Here is a 17,628-nt window from a genome sequence, read left to right as displayed (position 1 = left end):
AGAGAGTCCCTCCCGGTTCTTGTTTTCGATCAAAACCTTTTTATTTTATCAAATTTCATTTGTTTGTTCGTTGGCATTGCCCTCCTTATTGTTNCACAAGTATGAAGTTGATTTAATTTTTCAATCTTTAGTGTGCACAGACCTTTGTAACCATAAATCTTTCTTCTATCTAACATATCAACATATTTTATGCTTGAATCAGAAGAATTTATATGCTTGTATGTGATACAGGTGTATTCTAGGTATATGCTTGTATGTGATACAGGTATATTCTAGGTATATGACAGTTGGTTAGTTGTCACTATGTCATCTTTGTCAACCAAACAATACAAGAAACAGGGAAAATGCTTGCTACAACATTTTAATCAAATATTCGAAAATAAAAAAAAAAGAATTTTTAAAAAAAGATATAAAAATTTGAATTTGCCTGAAAACAAATCTTAATATTTTAAACAATGTATGCCAGCCCTTTAGACACGTGATTAACTCCAATGCCAAAAGATTATATTTCCTCTTTTGCAACTTTGCGCCCATACTTGAAACATTATCCGCTTAATGCAAATTTGCATTTAAGCGTGAAAGTGAGTATTGTTGTACGTTCTAGGACTCTTCTTCATAAAAGGGTTGACATTAATGTCTTAACAGGCAATTAAGTTACAAATACATGGAGACCGTAGACCGTAGACCGCAGACCATAGACCATACACCATAGACTGTAGACCGTAGACCATTGGCCATAGACTGTAGACCATCGACTGTAGACTGTAGACCGTAGACCGTAGACCGTAGACCGTAGACTGTAGACGGTAGACTGAAGACCATAGACCGTAGACCAAAGACTGTAGACCATAACCTGTAGACCATAGACCGTAGACCGTAGACAGTAAACCTTAGACCTTAGACCGTAGACCGTAGACCGTAGACCTTAGACTGTAGACCATAGTCGGTAGAGCGTAGAGCGTAGAGCGTAGAGCGTAGACCATAGACCGTAGACCGCACAACATGAACATTGAACATGAACAAGAATTTTGACCTGTCTGTTGCTATTTTGCAATTAAAGGGACTGCCAGTGTAATTTCAAATGACCTAACATTTAAAAGGTAAAATCGGTTTCCTAGCTTAAAAACTGTGTAATTCTGATAACTCCTGGGTGTGTTTTTTTTCTGCAGCAGAAATACAGTAGACACTTTTTTAGAGAAACCATAATCAAAAATATTCAGTTTCAAAGTTATGAACATGGATATCTAATTCATTCTTGACCACACACAACTTTAAAGGGTATCATTGTGAATAGGAGATGCAGCTCTATTTTCAGGTTGACAAGTTTTTAATAATTTTTTTATAGATCACATTTTTAAGTCAGTTGTCGGTCTCGTCTCACTAAAAAATCAATTGAGCATTAGGAAGAAGGCTATTAAAGCTATTCAAGCTTTTTAACTCCGTCACTCCTCTCTAGCTTTCATTTTACACAAAATTCTAAAAACAAACTGAAATGAAATGAACTTTAGTTTGATGTGCACACATAGCAAATTGAGGGTTTGGGTTTTATTGAACATTATCCCCAACATTTGTAATCAAATCTGATGGGTAGCTGTCCTTGAGAAAATGGGGTCCCAAACATAAGCCAAAAAAAGAGGTCCAGGTTTGTCAGGACAGAAAATTCCAAAAATGCTCATTTAAACAAGAATTATTTTCTATGTTCTTTCCATTTGCAATGTAAAATGTTATATGCGGGTTGGCGCAGATAAGAAATGTTTAGAAGATCGATCTAAACTATTGTACACAGTCTGAAAACATGATATAAACAGAGCTGTGTTGTAAATATCACGATATGAATATATGAATACAAAGTCATGATAAGCTAAATTTAAAGGGGTCACATTTGTGCATTCCTGCTGGTAATAATCTTTACATTTATTTATAGAGAAGTTGCTAACCGTTGTTTTGCGTGATTTGTATACCCATGTATAGTACATATTGATTTTTAATATTAACAAAAGTTTTTTAATTAAATCTTATTTTTATTCATTCATTTTAGCTCTTCGTTATTTCACTTCTTTAAATCTACAGTAGGGTCCATGAAAGCCAAATTTATGTGTATTGCAGAAGTTGTTACAAAGCAAATACACTTCTTTAAATCTACAGTAGGGTACAAGAAAGCCAAAGGAATGAGTCTTTGCAACAAATTCCAATTTTCTAATACCTATATATCCACAACCAAATTATGTAAACCTTAGCTATTTCAAACTTTGATTGTTTGATGTAACAGAAGTCATAGTTTGAAATATCTAAGGTCTACAACAATGGGCTGTCAAGGTATAGGGATTTAAAAACCAGAGTTTGTGCCTAAGACTCAATTTCTTTATGTGTATTGCAGAAGTTGTTACAAAGCAAATACACTTCTTTAAATCTACAGTAGGGTCCATAAAACCCAAATTTATGTGTATTGCAGAAGTTGTTACAAAGCAAATAAACTTCTTTAAATCTACAGTAGGGTACAAGAAAGCCAAATTTATGTGTATGGCAAAAGTTTTTACAAAGCAAATAAACTTCTATAAATCTACAGTAGGGTCTATGACAGCCAAATTTATGTGTATTGCAGAAGTTGTTATAAAGCAAATACACTTCTATAAATCTACAGTAGGGTCTATGAAAGCCAAATTTATGTGTATTGCAGAAGTTGTTACAAAGCAAATAAACTTGTATAAATCTACAGTAGGGTACAAGAAAGCCAAATTTATGTGTATTGCAAAAGTTGTTACAAAGCAAATAAACTTCTATAAATCTACAGTAGGGTCTATGAAACCCAAATTTATGTGTATTGCAGAAGTTGTTACAAAGCAAATACACTTCTTTAAATCTACAGTAGGGTCCATGAAACCCAAATTTATGTGTATTGCAGAAGTTGTTACAAAGCAAATACACTTCTTTAAATCTACAGTTATAGGGTACAAGAAAGTTAAATGAATTGAGTCTTTGCAACAAATCCCAATTTTCTAATACTTATATATCTACAACCAAATTATGTAAACCTTAGCTATTTCATACTTTAATTGTTTGATGTAACAGAAGTCATAGTTTGAAATATCTAAGGTCTACAACATTAAGTTGTCAAGGTGTAGGGATTTAAAAACCAGAGTTTGTGGCTAAGACTCAATTTCTTTATGTGTATTGCAGAAGTTGTTACAAACCAAATACACTTCTTTAAATCTACAGTAGGGTCCAAGAAATCCGAATTTATGTGTATTGCAGAAGTTAATACAAAGCAAATACACTTCTTTAAATCTACAGTAGGGTCCAAAAAACCCAAATTTATGTGTATTGCAGAAGTTGTTACAAAGCAAATACACTTCTTTAAATCTACATTCTGGTCCATAAAACCCAAATTCACGTGTATTGCAGAAGTTGATACAAAGCAAATAGTAAAAATCAAATTTAAAAAAAAAGTTCTGTAATACTGTGTGTGTTCATTGTTTTATAAAACAGATTTACCAGTGAAAATAAGCCTTTTCAAATCACCACTTAGTTTAACACTCTAATTACTGTTAGTCTAATAGTAGTCTTTGTTTGCATTTTAATGTACAGGGTGATTTTTAAAGTCTATTTTTTTAAATGTTCACCAAAGCAAAACAAAGTACAACAAAAAGATAATTTTAATATTTATTAACTCGCTAATTCCATGACATTTGTTAAACAATTTATTATCTCCAGAATTGTTAATCTTTCTCTGCTTCAGGAGGCTCTCAAACAACTTCCAAACTTCGAAACCGATATTTAGACAATTTGACTATTTTTACCTAATATTTAGGAAGAATTTAATATAGTCAAAGCTGGAATCGTATTCTTCACAATCTTCTCATATATTCAGAGCCCTTCAAAGTTGTTAAAACTGATCAGAAATCATAATTTAAAATTTTTGAAAAAATTATTTTAGGGAAAAAATCAAAGAGAAAAGAATATATTAGAGTGGAATTTAAGCAATCCCTCGCTATGAATTTTATTAGTCCCTTTCAGCCTGAAAGGGAGTTCAAAGTGTACAATTCATGTAAATGTTCACAAACTATACACAGTACATCACACTAATACAGTATGATCCCTGGACATATCAATTCCTATTTCTTTGTTTTGTAAAGTTGTTAAATAACTTAAAACATGTGTGTTTGCTATAGTTGAATTAAAATCATTATTTTATTAAACATTAAAATGTCAAAATCGTCGTTCGTAAAGTGAATACCTACAGAATTGTTAATCTTTTTTGCTTCAGACTCTTATGTATACTGCAATTAATATCTTGTTTTAAATCAATTTTTTAAGCTTGTAGGGCGCTTCGCGCCCATCTTCTATTTTAATTGTAATATTTTCTCTTTGTATGTCATTGTAAAACAAACACAAACAAAAAATAATAAGGGTTTCAATTTTGACAATAAATTTGTTTCTCAAAATTTGGAAGATTTTCTTATATCAATGCAGAACACATACTGGCTGTCCCAAAAAGCAAAACAATTAGAAGACGACTCTAGCAAGGGGATTTTATTCAATAAAAAAATAAAATTGAGTTTTATCGAAGCTAATGCTGAAATGAACTCGGGAATGCATGACAGGCTATTAGAACATTTTGAAGCTAATTTTTAAATAAACTAGAAATTCAAGGCGCTTCGCGCCCTTCTTTCTAGCCTTAGAGGGCGCTTCGCGCCCATCTTCTAAATTAGTTGTGAACATGTTCTCTTTGTGTACATCGTAAAACAAAACAAAAAATAATTCGCGGATTTTCACAAAAAATTTCGCGAATTTTCAAAATTTTTAAAAATTTAATGACGATCGAATTTTGATGGAGACAAATATTTGAAATTTTGATTTTTCATAAACCTTCCCTGGGGTCCCTAGATGTCCCACAAAAAATTTGGGCCCGATCGGTTCAGCCGTTTTGACGTTTATTGGATACAAACAAACAGACAGACAGACAGACAAGCCAAATTTATATATAGAAGATGGTATATAGATGCTTTATGATACACTAGCTGAAGTGACCGGCGTTGCCCGTGGATTTTTTAAGAAAAAAATTCTTTTTTTAGCCTTTGTTACCTTCGGGGTACTCAAGGGTTCCCTCAAAAAGTTTCAGCCCATTCGGTCCAGCCGTTTTGTCTGACATAAAAACATATATATATATATACATATATATATAGTATTTTAAGCTTTGTTCAGTTTAAATATACATTTTATATGTTTAAATATAAATTTTTTCCGAGACAAATTTTTTTATGGGTCTAACCCAATAATCAGTTGGAATAAAACTGATATTGGAGCATTTTTTTACAATGATTTCACGGATTTTTACAGAATATGATAAAAATTGTTTTTCATTTAAAGTGATAAATATTGTTTACTTTAAAAAAAATCTTACTGAAATGGCAATTCATAAAGTTCTTCTCTTGATCGAGCGAAGAGTTTTATTATATATATTAGCTAAGTCAAATGATAGTCAAAATTTCATGAAATAGTTTAAACTATTCTCATCCAGACAAATTATAATTTCGTTAAATTCTGTCAGAACCCACGGCTCCCTTTTTCAACTGGCCATTACCGTCTAATCCAAATGTTATTAGCTCCTTATGCGTTTATTTTGAACCAATCCCTATCCAATCCAATCAAAGGAGAAACAGGTGCTTTTAGCGCTAAAGAGTAAACGAAATCATCTAGCAGTGTTGAAACAAAGGAATGTCCTTATTCCAAATGTTATGATTGTTATGTTTATTTGTACCTAAAATAAACAATCCTTTTAAAGGATTCTTCTATTTGGAAACCATTTTATTTTTTTAAATATTTTTACTCAAAGCATTATGTGTTTCACTGACAAAAGGGGCTTGCCAATCTTTTATACTTTTCAAAAAAAATTGTTTACAAAGGTATAATTTGAAAATATTTAGTTTTAAAATCATAAAAACAAAAAATGAAATAAATTCATTTTCTCTGTGGTTCACAATGCTGCTTCAGGAAAACATATTCTTTTGGTATTAACAAGCTCCAAAATTAAAATGTTATGATATGTTTATTTTTACAGGATTCTTCTATTTGGAAACCATTGTATTTTTTTTGAATATTTTTACTAAAAGCATCATGGGTTACACTGTCTATCCCCCCTAACGGTGAAAACCTTTGACATTTCAAATTTAAATTATTTGATCCAACAAAATTCATAGTTTGAAAAAAACTAAGGTCTACGATATTTAGTTGCAAATACATCAAAATTAGATAATTAGAATTTGCGGCAATGACTCAATTTCTTTATTTGAAGCTTTAACGCCTTTTAACCAACATAACCGAAATATGAATCCCCAAAAGAAGGGTGTTAAGTTACTTTACGTCTCTTGGGACATTTAAGTAACCATGCCTGCTCTGAAAAATCTCTCATTTTCATCTCAAAAACCATTGTGTACAACTACTTTTTATAAAGATTAAAAACTTTACTTAACCACAGGTGCCCTCGACCAATTCGGAAACCTCCTTGGTAAAGTTAAGTTCCCTTAACTTCCCTGTAAAGTAGTTGTAAATAATAAAAACGCGGATTTATTAAAAGGTAGTTGATTGAACATTTTAGGTTTGCTTCGTGAAATGGTTTCTAGTGCAAGATCAACCCTACAAATAATAGAGTTTTTTTTCAATTTTATTTTAGTGCAAAAATTGTTAATTTAACTTATCTTAAAATATCATATATTATTAACAATTTGACAGAACTTTTCAAAGTATGAGTATTGTATATACGCAACGCAGCCATGGACAAACAAAACAATTTTTATGAGAATTTTACATTTTAATTTTCTAGTTTGATTTGAAAACTATGGGAAAACGCCCACAGAGCTTTACAAACAGTTAAGACAGTCCAAAAAATCATTTCAATAAAAATTGCAGTTTTGCAAAAAATGCACAAAATGGGCTTGCCAATCTTTTATACTTTTTAAACGAATTTGTTTACAAAGGTATAATTTAAATTTTTTCGTTTTTAAATCATAAAAATAGAAAAAGAAAACATTGAAATAAATTCATTTTCTCTGTGGTTCACAATGCTGCTTTCAGGATAACATATTCTTTTGGTATTAATAAACTCTAAAATTAATAAATTAATAAATTTCATAATAATAATAATTATAAAATATGTCTACAGTAATAAAGTGATTAGAATTTATTCTAAAGGTTTAGTTTCATTGTTAGAGAAAACGTGTTAATGACTATACAAAGGTTGTCAAATAAAAACTTAAAATGCGCGGCATTCATTAGATCTGAAGTCAGAACTTTTGAGATTTCGATCTCGGGATTAAGCCTTGATCTCCAGCTTATACGTAGACCTGAGGATTAACTGATTCCGTTTCGATATACTGTGGTGATGGTACCCTGCAGTGAGAACTTTAATAGAGGGATCAAGGATTTATCTTTAAATTTTAAAGTGCCAACATTGGCTATCGAGATTAAGCATTCAAGATTAACGCTACCCCACACAAGAGTTTCGACCGCTGTTAAAATGAAAACTATTGCGCATCCATTTTTTCGTCCACTGGATTTAAAGTAAGAATATATAAAATATCATTAAAGAAAAATTAAGACAAGAAAAATAAATTATTAAGATTATGTTATCTGAATTGCGAAAGGAAAAGTTCCAAGGTAAAGTTTGTCTTTTTAATAATTGATTTTTTAAAGGTAAGTTCTGTTCAATGTAACTATACCAACATTTGTTTAGGTTTATAAACCAACTGTTAATGCATTTATAATAATACAATTCTGTTTGAATAATTAAAATGTTATTGTTGGGACTGTTCACGTAATCTTAAATAACTCTCTAAACGGATCCGCAACAATTTCCTTTAGATCTTTGTCTACTATAGGATAAATGAAGCAGAAGCGATAAAAGGAATAACTCTAAACGTTTAAATAAAAAACAAACAAATCTCCCGATTGCTTCTCAACCTCAACGAGAGGTTTTAAAGGTTCAGTTTTTTAATCAAACCACTCTTTTTAAATGACGTGTACAGTCCCTTTTTAATTCACTAATAGAATCTATTAATCGCTTTCTTCTTCGCTTTCACTCTGCCTACGTCTATAGCACGTGTAGCAGAGCACGTGACTTCTGATCGGCCAACATTCCTTCCCTTTAATTCGAGAATCCAACACTAGATGGCAATCCTTATCAAATAAAAAGGCAATTAGTTTAGAAAAAAAAATATTTGGAATATGAAAAATCACAAAAGTTTCATATTTCTGATTAAAAAATTACTAAAGTTGACATTGATTATATAAAAACAGTACGAAAAGAGGATCATATTTTTTTAATAAGAATGTTTTAAAAGTATTTATAATGATTTTTTTTACCTCACACTTAAAGCAGGCAGGATGGAAATCCTTATCAAGAGCTCTTATTCTGGGTGCTGTTGTATGACCCTCCTATTTAACAAATCAATAATATTTGTATCAAATGGATTAGAAATTAACATTAGATAAAATTAACACTATAAAACATTTGATCAGAATTTATATTTTATACTTTTTTAATTTCATTTTAAATTATACGAATCTAAAACTATTGTAAAATTAACTAAAGCAGGATTGAAATTGCACTCTCAAAAACAGCCATCCTTCACAGCACGGCCAATTTTGCCAATTGGGGAGTAGTAAATGGTTTAACAATTTTCTTTAAAGGATCCTATAGGTCTATCTTATTGGTTGAGATTTTAATTAAAGATAAGGATATCTATCTATCAATATCAAATGCAGAAAAAAAAACCTTCGGATGATGACTTTGCAGTCAAGCTCATCCCACACGTGGCTGTTGCTAGGAATTTCATTAAAAATAATTGATCAATCATTAGATAACCACGAACTATAGATTAATTGAAGTGACCAATTAATTTTAATAAAAATCAGTTTTTTCCAATTAATTTAATATTTCATTTGTTCATAACGATAATACTGCTTATTTATTGTTAATCAATCGATCACTTACTCACTTATCAATCAAATAATCGATCGATCACCATCTCAATAATCGATCGATCAAACGATCTTTCATCAACCCATTGATCAGTCAATTAGTTAATCAATGAATCACCACCCCATTGAAAGATCAATCAACCAATCGATCACCAGCCAACGGACAAATTAATCAATTAATTAAATAATCAACAATCAACTGACAAATCAATAAATTAATTAATTGATCAATCAATCAATTGGTTAATCAGATAATCAATCAAATAATCAATAAATCACAATAGCGCTTTTCAAATTCCTGAATAAATCAACTAATCAACTGATTTTTAACACCCACCTTAGGAACTATAGGGTTCTTACAGACTGTACAGAGAGCAGCAAACTTCCTGGAGAATATATAAAAACATGAATCTAAATGTATGCTTTACCTGTCTATTTGTATGTTTTTCTGTCCGTTTGTATCTAATAAACGACAAAACGGCTGAACCAATCTTGCCCAAATTTTTTATGTGACCTCATATGAGACCAGGGAAGGTTTATGAATGCTCAAATTTAGAAAAATTTTGGATTTTTGTTAAATTTTAAAAATGCGCAAAAAATATTATAAAATCCGCGAACTTTTCTTGTTATTGTTTTTGTTGTACAAAGAGAAGATGCTCACAGATAGAGCCACTTACTTGAAAGAGAAGATGGACGCGAAGCACCCTAAAACCCTGGGATTAAATATAAGTCCAGGGGGGTTCAGAGTATTATATGAATACAAAATGAAAGAGTTTTGGTACAATAAATAAAGGCTAGTATATAAATACACAGTGGTCGGCGTTTATATCAATACATTGAGGATGTCATTTCTTTTTCGGTTTAGATTTCTAACAAGCCTTTTTCAAACTACTAAACTTTAAAAGAGTATTTAATGGAAAGCTTCTCTTTGTTTCCATTTTAATGTGTATGCAAGCTGTTTGAAAGCTTGGTATAAATCAAAATTGAAGTTTATAGTTGTCTTTATTTTGTTCATATACTATATGTCTCAATATAAAGAACCATACACATATCAAAATATTAAAGTTATAGCATAAAAATTTTAAAGATCAGTAAAGTCTGTTACAAGTATTAGAGTTCTGGTATTAAGATCTATAGTTCTTTTCCACAATACGAGAAATCTGGTATCAACATTATATAGCTCTGGTATAGAAATTAAAACGCATAGTTCTGGTATATGATCTAAAGTTGAGTAAACTAAACTGGACCCTTGTCTGAGATAAAAAATAAAGATACTTGTCTAAAGCTGGGCAAGTCTAGATAAGAATCTGATTGCTGAACTAATTGAACAATTAAAAGTTCCTCATATATCTTAGAAGTGACACCGGCATAGACAATTGTAATTTGGTCGGAAAGTTAAAAAAAATTTCTTAAATAACCTAAATGTCTTTTGTTCATAAAATTATATATTGTGCAGTTCAAGAATTTTTTTAAAAACATTTTAGATGTTATGCATTTACAAAAATAACTAAATTAAAATTAAATTGCACTTTTAATGAATTAAAGATTTTAGACACGTTTTAAAACGTTATAGGATATCAAATTTAATTAGTTTACATCAACTTTCATGGCACTTTGACTAATTCGTAGCACAGTTCAGAATTTGCTGAAGTTATAAAAATAATCTGTTTACATTTGACTGCCATTTGTATATTATTAGGACATGAGCCAGGGACAACAAGTTTCTTAAACTTTTGCATCGGAAATAATAGGTAAGGTAAGAAAAAGGCAAGAAAAACTTATCTTTCATCCGTTTATGTGTTGCATTTTTTTGCATATTTAAAGTGCAAACTATAATTTTAGAAATTTATAACAATTTAAGAATGATTTTGTTACCTTGTAAAATCTTCTGGACAATAAACAGTGTTTTCTTGATCAGTAGAGAAGGGTAGTCCAACCATATTAGAGTTACACTCCTTTTAATAATATAATAAAATAATAATAATAATAATAAGAATAATGATAAAAAAAATAATATACATTTATTTATGGACCGAATGGGTTAAATTAGTTGACGAAACCCATGGGTACCCCAGGGGTTTTATAGGCTAGAAAAAAAAAATTTAAAATCTAAATTCTTTTATTTTTTTAACCTTAATTTGTTTGTTTTAAAATTCCAATTTTTTTTGAAAATTCCAATTTTTTTTAATTACGCGTGCAACGCCAAGTACTTGAGCTAGTAATTATCATAATAAAAACCTGGCAGTTGAAGCAGTGTGGATGAAAGGCAGCTCCTGTAATTTTAATTACTTTTCCAGCAATAGGTTCTCCACAGGACCCGCATTCATCAGTGTAGGCCTGGATTAAAACACAGATTATTTACAGGGGGTGGAAGGTATCCCCCTCCCCCCTTGAAAGTTGAAAATTCTGGTAGATTCATTTACACATTTTAGAACCACAGCGCAATTTTCTATTTTCAGTGGAAGAAGAGTTTTTGTCAAATCTAAGCTAATATTTTCTGTAGGAGCGTGCATCATAAGGAGGAAGGGGCACTAACAAGGCATTCTTATAGTATTCAGGTTCTATGTATGCTTTATGTGCAAGAGGCTAGATTTTCTGAGGCCAGCTCACTTTTTAAAATTTGAAGATTATTTGTAACTTTAAGGGAGAGAAAGGTTGGGGCTTAAAGAGAGTGTTCACGAAAAATTAAAGAGGGTATAGGGTTACGGTGAAAAATAAGCGCTTTTGATCGCTACTAATCTTACTTCTATCTATTGCGTCTATAAGGAGAAATTTGTTAAAAACGACTCACACCGAAGAACGCAGCGTCCATACAAATTCGGAAAGATGCAACATTCTACTCGGATCGTAAACAAATCAATTTAATTCCAAACAAATCATTCAGATATTACAAACAGTAGTCATCGATTATTTTTCGACGCTTCGTATATAGTTAATATTTCATAATATTTTTGATTTAAAAAAAAAATAATTTTCGCTGGCACTGGATTTTCAAACATTCCTGGAAAATGTGAAAATGTCGTCTTCATTATCAAAAATCCTCGAAACAGGAATAAATGATTTCAAAAGTAACTCTCAGATCATGAAAAATACAAAATATTATGAAATATCAACTATTTACGAATGCGTCGAAAAATAATCGATGACTATTGTTTGTAATATCTGAATGATTTGTTTGGAATTAAATTGATTTGTTTACGATTTGAGTTGAATGTTGCATCTTTCTGAATTTGTATGGACACTACGTTCTTCGGTATTAGTCGTTTTTAACAATTTTCTCATTATAGACGCAACAGATAAAAGTAATATAAGTAGCAATCAAAAGCGCTTATTTTTCGCTGCAAGCCTATACCCCCTTTCATTTTTCACGAACACTCCCTTTAAAAATATTAATATTTCCCTGTCTTTTTTCAGCTTTAACGATTTTACAAAAAAATTATTTGTGACACAGGTTTTAAGACATTTTTCCAGGTCTTTCCAGACATGCAAATATTTTCAAAATTATCAAGTTTAAACTTTCTAAGGTGAAATTTGTGAAAACATCTTTAAGGAATAAATTTTGAAATGATTTTACCTTGTAATCCTTCTCACAGTAGACCTTGTTATTGAGTGAATAGTATGTTCCTTCAATAACCTCTCCACACTCAGAGCAGCTTTGCTGGGTGTTCTGATACAAAAATATAAAGATATAAAACTATCGGTCTGCAAACTAAACTATCCATGCCCAAAGCACTGTGCTCTAATAGCATGCAATTTCAGGTTTTTTGACTTGACATTTTTGTTCTATAAATTCAGGCATGTATGGTAGGGTTATAGAAGATGTGCATTCTAAAAAGACATCTTTAAAGCCCTTTTTGAGAAATTTCACTTTTCAATAATTGTAGAAATCCATTTTCAGGTCATAACTCAAACGTAACTGTAGTCTCAAGTTTTAACTTTTGTTGCGATTTTAATCGAACCATAATTGGATCCACAAATTATGTGATTTTTCTAAAAGATGAAATGTAAAAAAGTCAAAGCCCTAAGCCTACTGCCTGACTACCTAGGAACTGCCTGAAAACGTCTTTTTGAAGTCAACTCAGATAAATCACTTCAACCTAATAAAGTCCTTTAACTACAGCTATGTTCGAATTTAGAATTTAAAAATTTACGATTTCTTAAAAAAAGGATATTTCTAAAGAATCTCCGCAGACTTTTAAGAATTCATGGTTTTACCGAGTTCACCAATCAAAATTTGAGGCAAATTGGCTAAAGGGATGTGCAATTATGATTGGGCGTACAAACAAATATAAACATGCAAACTACTACAGTGAAACCCTTAATAACGAATACATCGGAAGAATTTATCAAATGTCGTCTTGACAATTTTTCAATGAGTTTTATACTTTATTGCGTAAATTTCAGTATTTGCGAAAATAAATAAATATCCATCAATATGCGGGAACAGTTATAAAGAGTTCCATATAATCATTTAATTAAAAAAAACTTAATATCTGCAACATTCCATTATCAGAAAGTGAAGAATACGACATTTGATGAATTCTTTCGATGTATTCGTTATTAAGGGTTTCACTGTATTATTAGTTTTATTTATTTATAAATATATATAAATTAATAAGTTAATAAATTAATGTTAAATGAACCCACTGTGAATACGAAGTTCATTGTATATGGAATTACTGAACCGGCATTGAGACCTCCAAACTCCTATCTTCGCCGTTACTATGGTTTCCAGCGAAATGGGGAATTGTTGTTTCGCCGAAAATATTGCATTTTTTGCATTCCGTTCATAAAAAAACGAAAATTTCGCGAAAATAAGTTCTACGAAAAAAATTCTCATTTTTTCGCGAATTTTCGCATCTTTATTCCCAGGAAATTCTGCATTTGTTCGCGAAAGTTTTCGTTCACTGAAAACCCAGGGGCCCCTAACTAGCGTGAGAAAAGCAAGAGACTTGTGTTTTAAAACAAATTAGATTTTAAATCAAAATAAATTGACTTTATTATGATGTTAGTTGGAAATAAAAACAACAAGATAAGACCTTGAGAACACTATTTTTGGGTTGTTTTTGAGGCACAGATGATTATGATGATGATATATTGATTATTTGACAAGTATTTGCTTAACCTGGAAATCCTTCTCACAGATGGGTTTATTCTGGAAGAAGAAGTAACTCCCACGCAGCTTTTCATCACAGACATGACACTAAAAATTACAGGATTCAAGGGGGGTTTAGGGGCTTCAGGGGCTTTAGGGCGTCTAGGGGCTTCAGTGGATTTGGGGGCTTCAAGGCATTTCGGGGCTTCAGGGGATTAGAGGGTCTTTAGAACGTTCATGGGCTTCATGTTGTTTTTGGGTGATAAAGGAAATTTCGGGATTCATGGGGTTTGGAGGCTTTAAATTTTAATGGGTTTATGGTTTCATAGGGGTTATTGGCTCTAAAAAGCTATAATTGATGAAGTAAACCTTTGGGGCTTGCTACTTCAAAACACACCTTTACTCCCATCAAAAACATCATTTGTAACCCCCCCTTTCCCCTCACCCCGCCCACCTCCCGCCCACTAAGTGACTAAGCCTATTATTGAATGAACCTTTGATGCATGACCCCTGTTAAGGCAGTTAGCTTAGAAGCACCTGAATTAAGCCAACAATGCTCGGCTTTTAACGCTGAACGCGGACTAAACACCGCTAAAAATTGAGCACTGCACGGAGAACATTTAAAATCAAAATTTTGACCATAGGGGCGTATACAGGGATTTGTCCAGGTAGGGGCGTATACAGGGATTTGTCCAGGTAGGGGCGTATACAGGGATTTGTCCAGGTAGGGGCGTATACAGGGATTTGTCCAGGTAGGGGCGAGTTTGACTTTTTTGACATTCCAGGAGGGGGTTAGATCTAAGCCTCAATAATAAGCCTCCACCCTTACTATATACGCCCCTGACAATAATAACATGTTGTATTGAAACCTGCTTAGCGCGCATATTCATGAAGCACGCTACTAATGGTTCCTCCCACGCACATTTACACATTTAACATTCAGCGCGCACACTGGAGAAATGTTTTTCTTTGCGTTTTATATGATGCTGCTGGAACGTACATCCATGTATAAATATGTGCGCGCACTGATCATCTTTACTTTTATTTCGAATACTTCTTGTTCGCTTATACACAACAAGTTGTATTCTACTCTTAGCAATTTTAACTTAAACAATTTAAATAATAAAAACTTCTTAAACTTCATTTAAATAAAATACCAGACATGCTTTATTGCAATCAGAGCAAAATGTAATAAAATGAATAGAAATGAATTTAAACCCTAATCAAAAATGACAAAAGTACTTAATTACAAATGGTATTAAGTCACTGTATTATACGATTATTATTAGTTTTATAATTTAAAAAAAACTTTTTTTATATTTAAAAAAGGCCTTTTGTGCATAAATTTATTCAGTTTATGATGAAAATAAATATGTTTTAACAATAAAGAAAATAATTTAAAAACTGTTTATTTTGAGCAAATGGAATAAAAGTTTCAAATGCAGACGAACAATTTCCCAAAGTTGATTTTTTTCAAATAGATTATCAAGTACAATAGGTGGCAACAGAGAAATGGACCAATTATACATGACGTCACCAGTGTCAAATATAACAAGGAAAGCGAAATTTTCTCACATTAGTTGACATGTTTTCCAAGATTAGATAAAGAAGTGTAAAAACAGAAACTAAAGAACACATAAAATTGCACTTATTTCACTGTAAGAAAAGCACTTTATTCTAAAATTATCAATATTATTAATAATTTTGTCCGACACAAAAACTGAACTGACACTTGTGACGACAGAATACAACTGTACTGAGAGTGTAAAAATTCTACGTTGCCATCTATTGTACTACAATCTATTTGATTTTTTTACATCTTTATCTATTATTTTTATCTTTAAGCCCATAAATCTACACACTTGAATAAGGAATGAGAGCGGTGTATTGATTAAATATTTAGAACAGATCTGCCCAAAAATGTTAAAATATTTTAATTGGTTTTTATAAAACGTCGACATGAAAAGATGATCGAATCTGGCAAACATGGCCGCTAGAATATATAAAACAGATTAGCCGGAATAATAGTTATAATACTAGTCCTCGTAAACATTAAGGTAGTGTTTGCAAGTAAACAATTAAACAATATAAATTATATAGAAGTGTGCTCCAGTTTTGCAGTTAAATACCCCCAATTGTAGTCTTTTTATGATATTTAACAAGAGCAAATAAGATGAATTGATGAAATTTGCCATAATAATGGTTTNCCTTCTGTTCCTATCCTCCTCTTTTCCGCTTATTCCTATCCTCCTTAATTCCTTCATACTCCCGCCCTCCTGAATTCCTTCTATTCATACCCTCCTTAATTCCTCCTATTTTTTCCCTTCTCAATTCCATCTATTCCTACCCTCCTTAATTCCGTTTATTTCTATCCTTCTTAATTCCTTCTATTCCTACCTTCCTCAATTCCTTCTATGTCTACCTTCCTCAATTCCTGCCATTCCTACCTTCCTCAATTTCTTCTATTCCTACCCTCCTCAATTTCTTCTATTTTCTACCTTCCTCAATACCTGCCATTCCTACCCTCCTCAAGTCTTTCTATTTCTACCTTCCTCAATTCCATCTATACCTACCCTCCCCATTTCTTCTATTCATACCCTCCTTAATTCCTTCTATACCTACCCTCGCCATTTCTTTTATTCCTACTCACCCCATTTCTTCTATTCCTACCCTCCTTGATTCCTTCTATTCCTGCCCTCCTCCCTACAATTCCAATCACATACACCTACCCCCCCCTCTCCCCCTCCGTCTTCTATTACGTCTATGTTGGAGTGACTCCAAGACACTTAAACACTTTAATATGTTTATTCATATTCAAACCAGGAACCACAACTTTGTATTCATATCCTATATTTCTGCCATTTTCCTACAGGGTGACCTTTAAAATATGTGCATTGTACTTATAGATAGCTTTTTCTTAAAGAAATTCTTCTAATTTCCATTTACAGAATTTTATAAAATACAATCAAAAGGATTAAAATGAAAATTGCCCTTTACCCTTCCTTGGTCTTTGGTTTGCTTTAAAATTATAGAAATGTTTGTGCGCATATCAAATATTTACAGGTTTGTCTAATGTTTATAAATGTTTGCACAATGCACGCATGTCTGATGTTTATAAATGTTTGTGCGCGGATGTTTGATGTTTCACGAAACCAAGTTGAATCCGTGCTTGCACTGTGCGTGTGAGCGCCCCACCTTGGGTTACTCTGAGTCATGTAATTTTAGGATGTTTTTTTATAAATTATGTTTGTTTTTATCCCCTCAACCGTATGCGGCCCCAAATTTATACCCTTTTTTACGCACCATCCGCTCCCCCCTCCCCCTCCCTTCCCTCACCCTTCGTCAAATGTCAAACAACAACTACTGTTTTACTCGTCAAGGGACTGTTAAGGAATCTGAAATTTAAAATTAAAAATACATAAATGTAAAATTAAAAATGACGAGGCGCTTTTTTTATAAATATAGATTTTGAGATTTAAATTAACAGCATGTAGGCATACAATGACTTAATTCCGGAACCATCCCTTTTTTTACCCTTGCATTATTATGCAAAGTTA

The 17,628-nt window shown here is 31.8% G+C and overlaps 1 protein-coding gene across 2 annotated transcripts; it reads right to left on the bottom strand.

Annotated features, from left to right (window-relative positions):
- Positions 1-6,987: 6,987 nt before the first annotated feature.
- Positions 6,988-14,192, bottom strand: LOC111701231 (zyxin). 2 transcript variants are annotated; one of them, XR_002765169.1, is made up of 8 exons: positions 14,102-14,192; positions 12,551-12,643; positions 11,215-11,313; positions 10,852-10,931; positions 9,314-9,362; positions 8,359-8,430; positions 7,716-8,172; positions 6,988-7,182 (listed from the first exon to the last, which is right to left on the bottom strand). XR_002765169.1 is itself a non-coding variant. In XM_023472419.1 (7 exons), the coding sequence occupies exons 4-7, from the start codon at positions 10,914-10,916 to the stop codon at positions 8,050-8,052; spliced, it is 309 nt and encodes a 102-aa protein (XP_023328187.1). In that variant the 5' UTR covers positions 10,917-10,931; positions 11,215-11,313; positions 12,551-12,643; positions 14,102-14,192; the 3' UTR covers positions 7,163-8,049. The 2 variants fall into 2 exon arrangements, 1 of the variants encoding a protein (XP_023328187.1); XM_023472419.1 differs by having other exon boundaries at positions 7,163-8,172.
- Between the last annotated feature and the right edge of the window lie 3,436 nt (positions 14,193-17,628).

This window comes from Eurytemora carolleeae, unplaced genomic scaffold (assembly GCF_000591075.1).
Source record: "Eurytemora carolleeae unplaced genomic scaffold, Eaff_2.0 scaffold175, whole genome shotgun sequence".
Taxonomy (NCBI): Eukaryota; Metazoa; Arthropoda; class Copepoda; order Calanoida; family Temoridae; genus Eurytemora; species Eurytemora carolleeae.
The sequence above is the reverse complement of the archived record's forward strand: the minus strand, read 5'-3'. Positions and strand labels throughout refer to the sequence as shown.

Excerpts from the sequence above, each read along its gene's own strand:
- LOC111701231 (XM_023472419.1), bottom strand. The coding sequence starts at position 10,916 with ATGGTTGGACTACCCTTCTCTACTGATCAAGAAAACACTGTTTATTGT. Across the intron at positions 8,431-9,313 it reads AGAACCCTATAGTTCCTAAG|GAGGGTCATACAACAGCACC; the intron begins GTGGGTGTTAAA and ends TTTGTTAAATAG. Across the intron at positions 8,173-8,358 it reads CTGCCTGCTTTAAGTGTGAG|GATTGCCATCTAGTGTTGGA; the intron begins GTAAAAAAAATC and ends TTATTTGATAAG.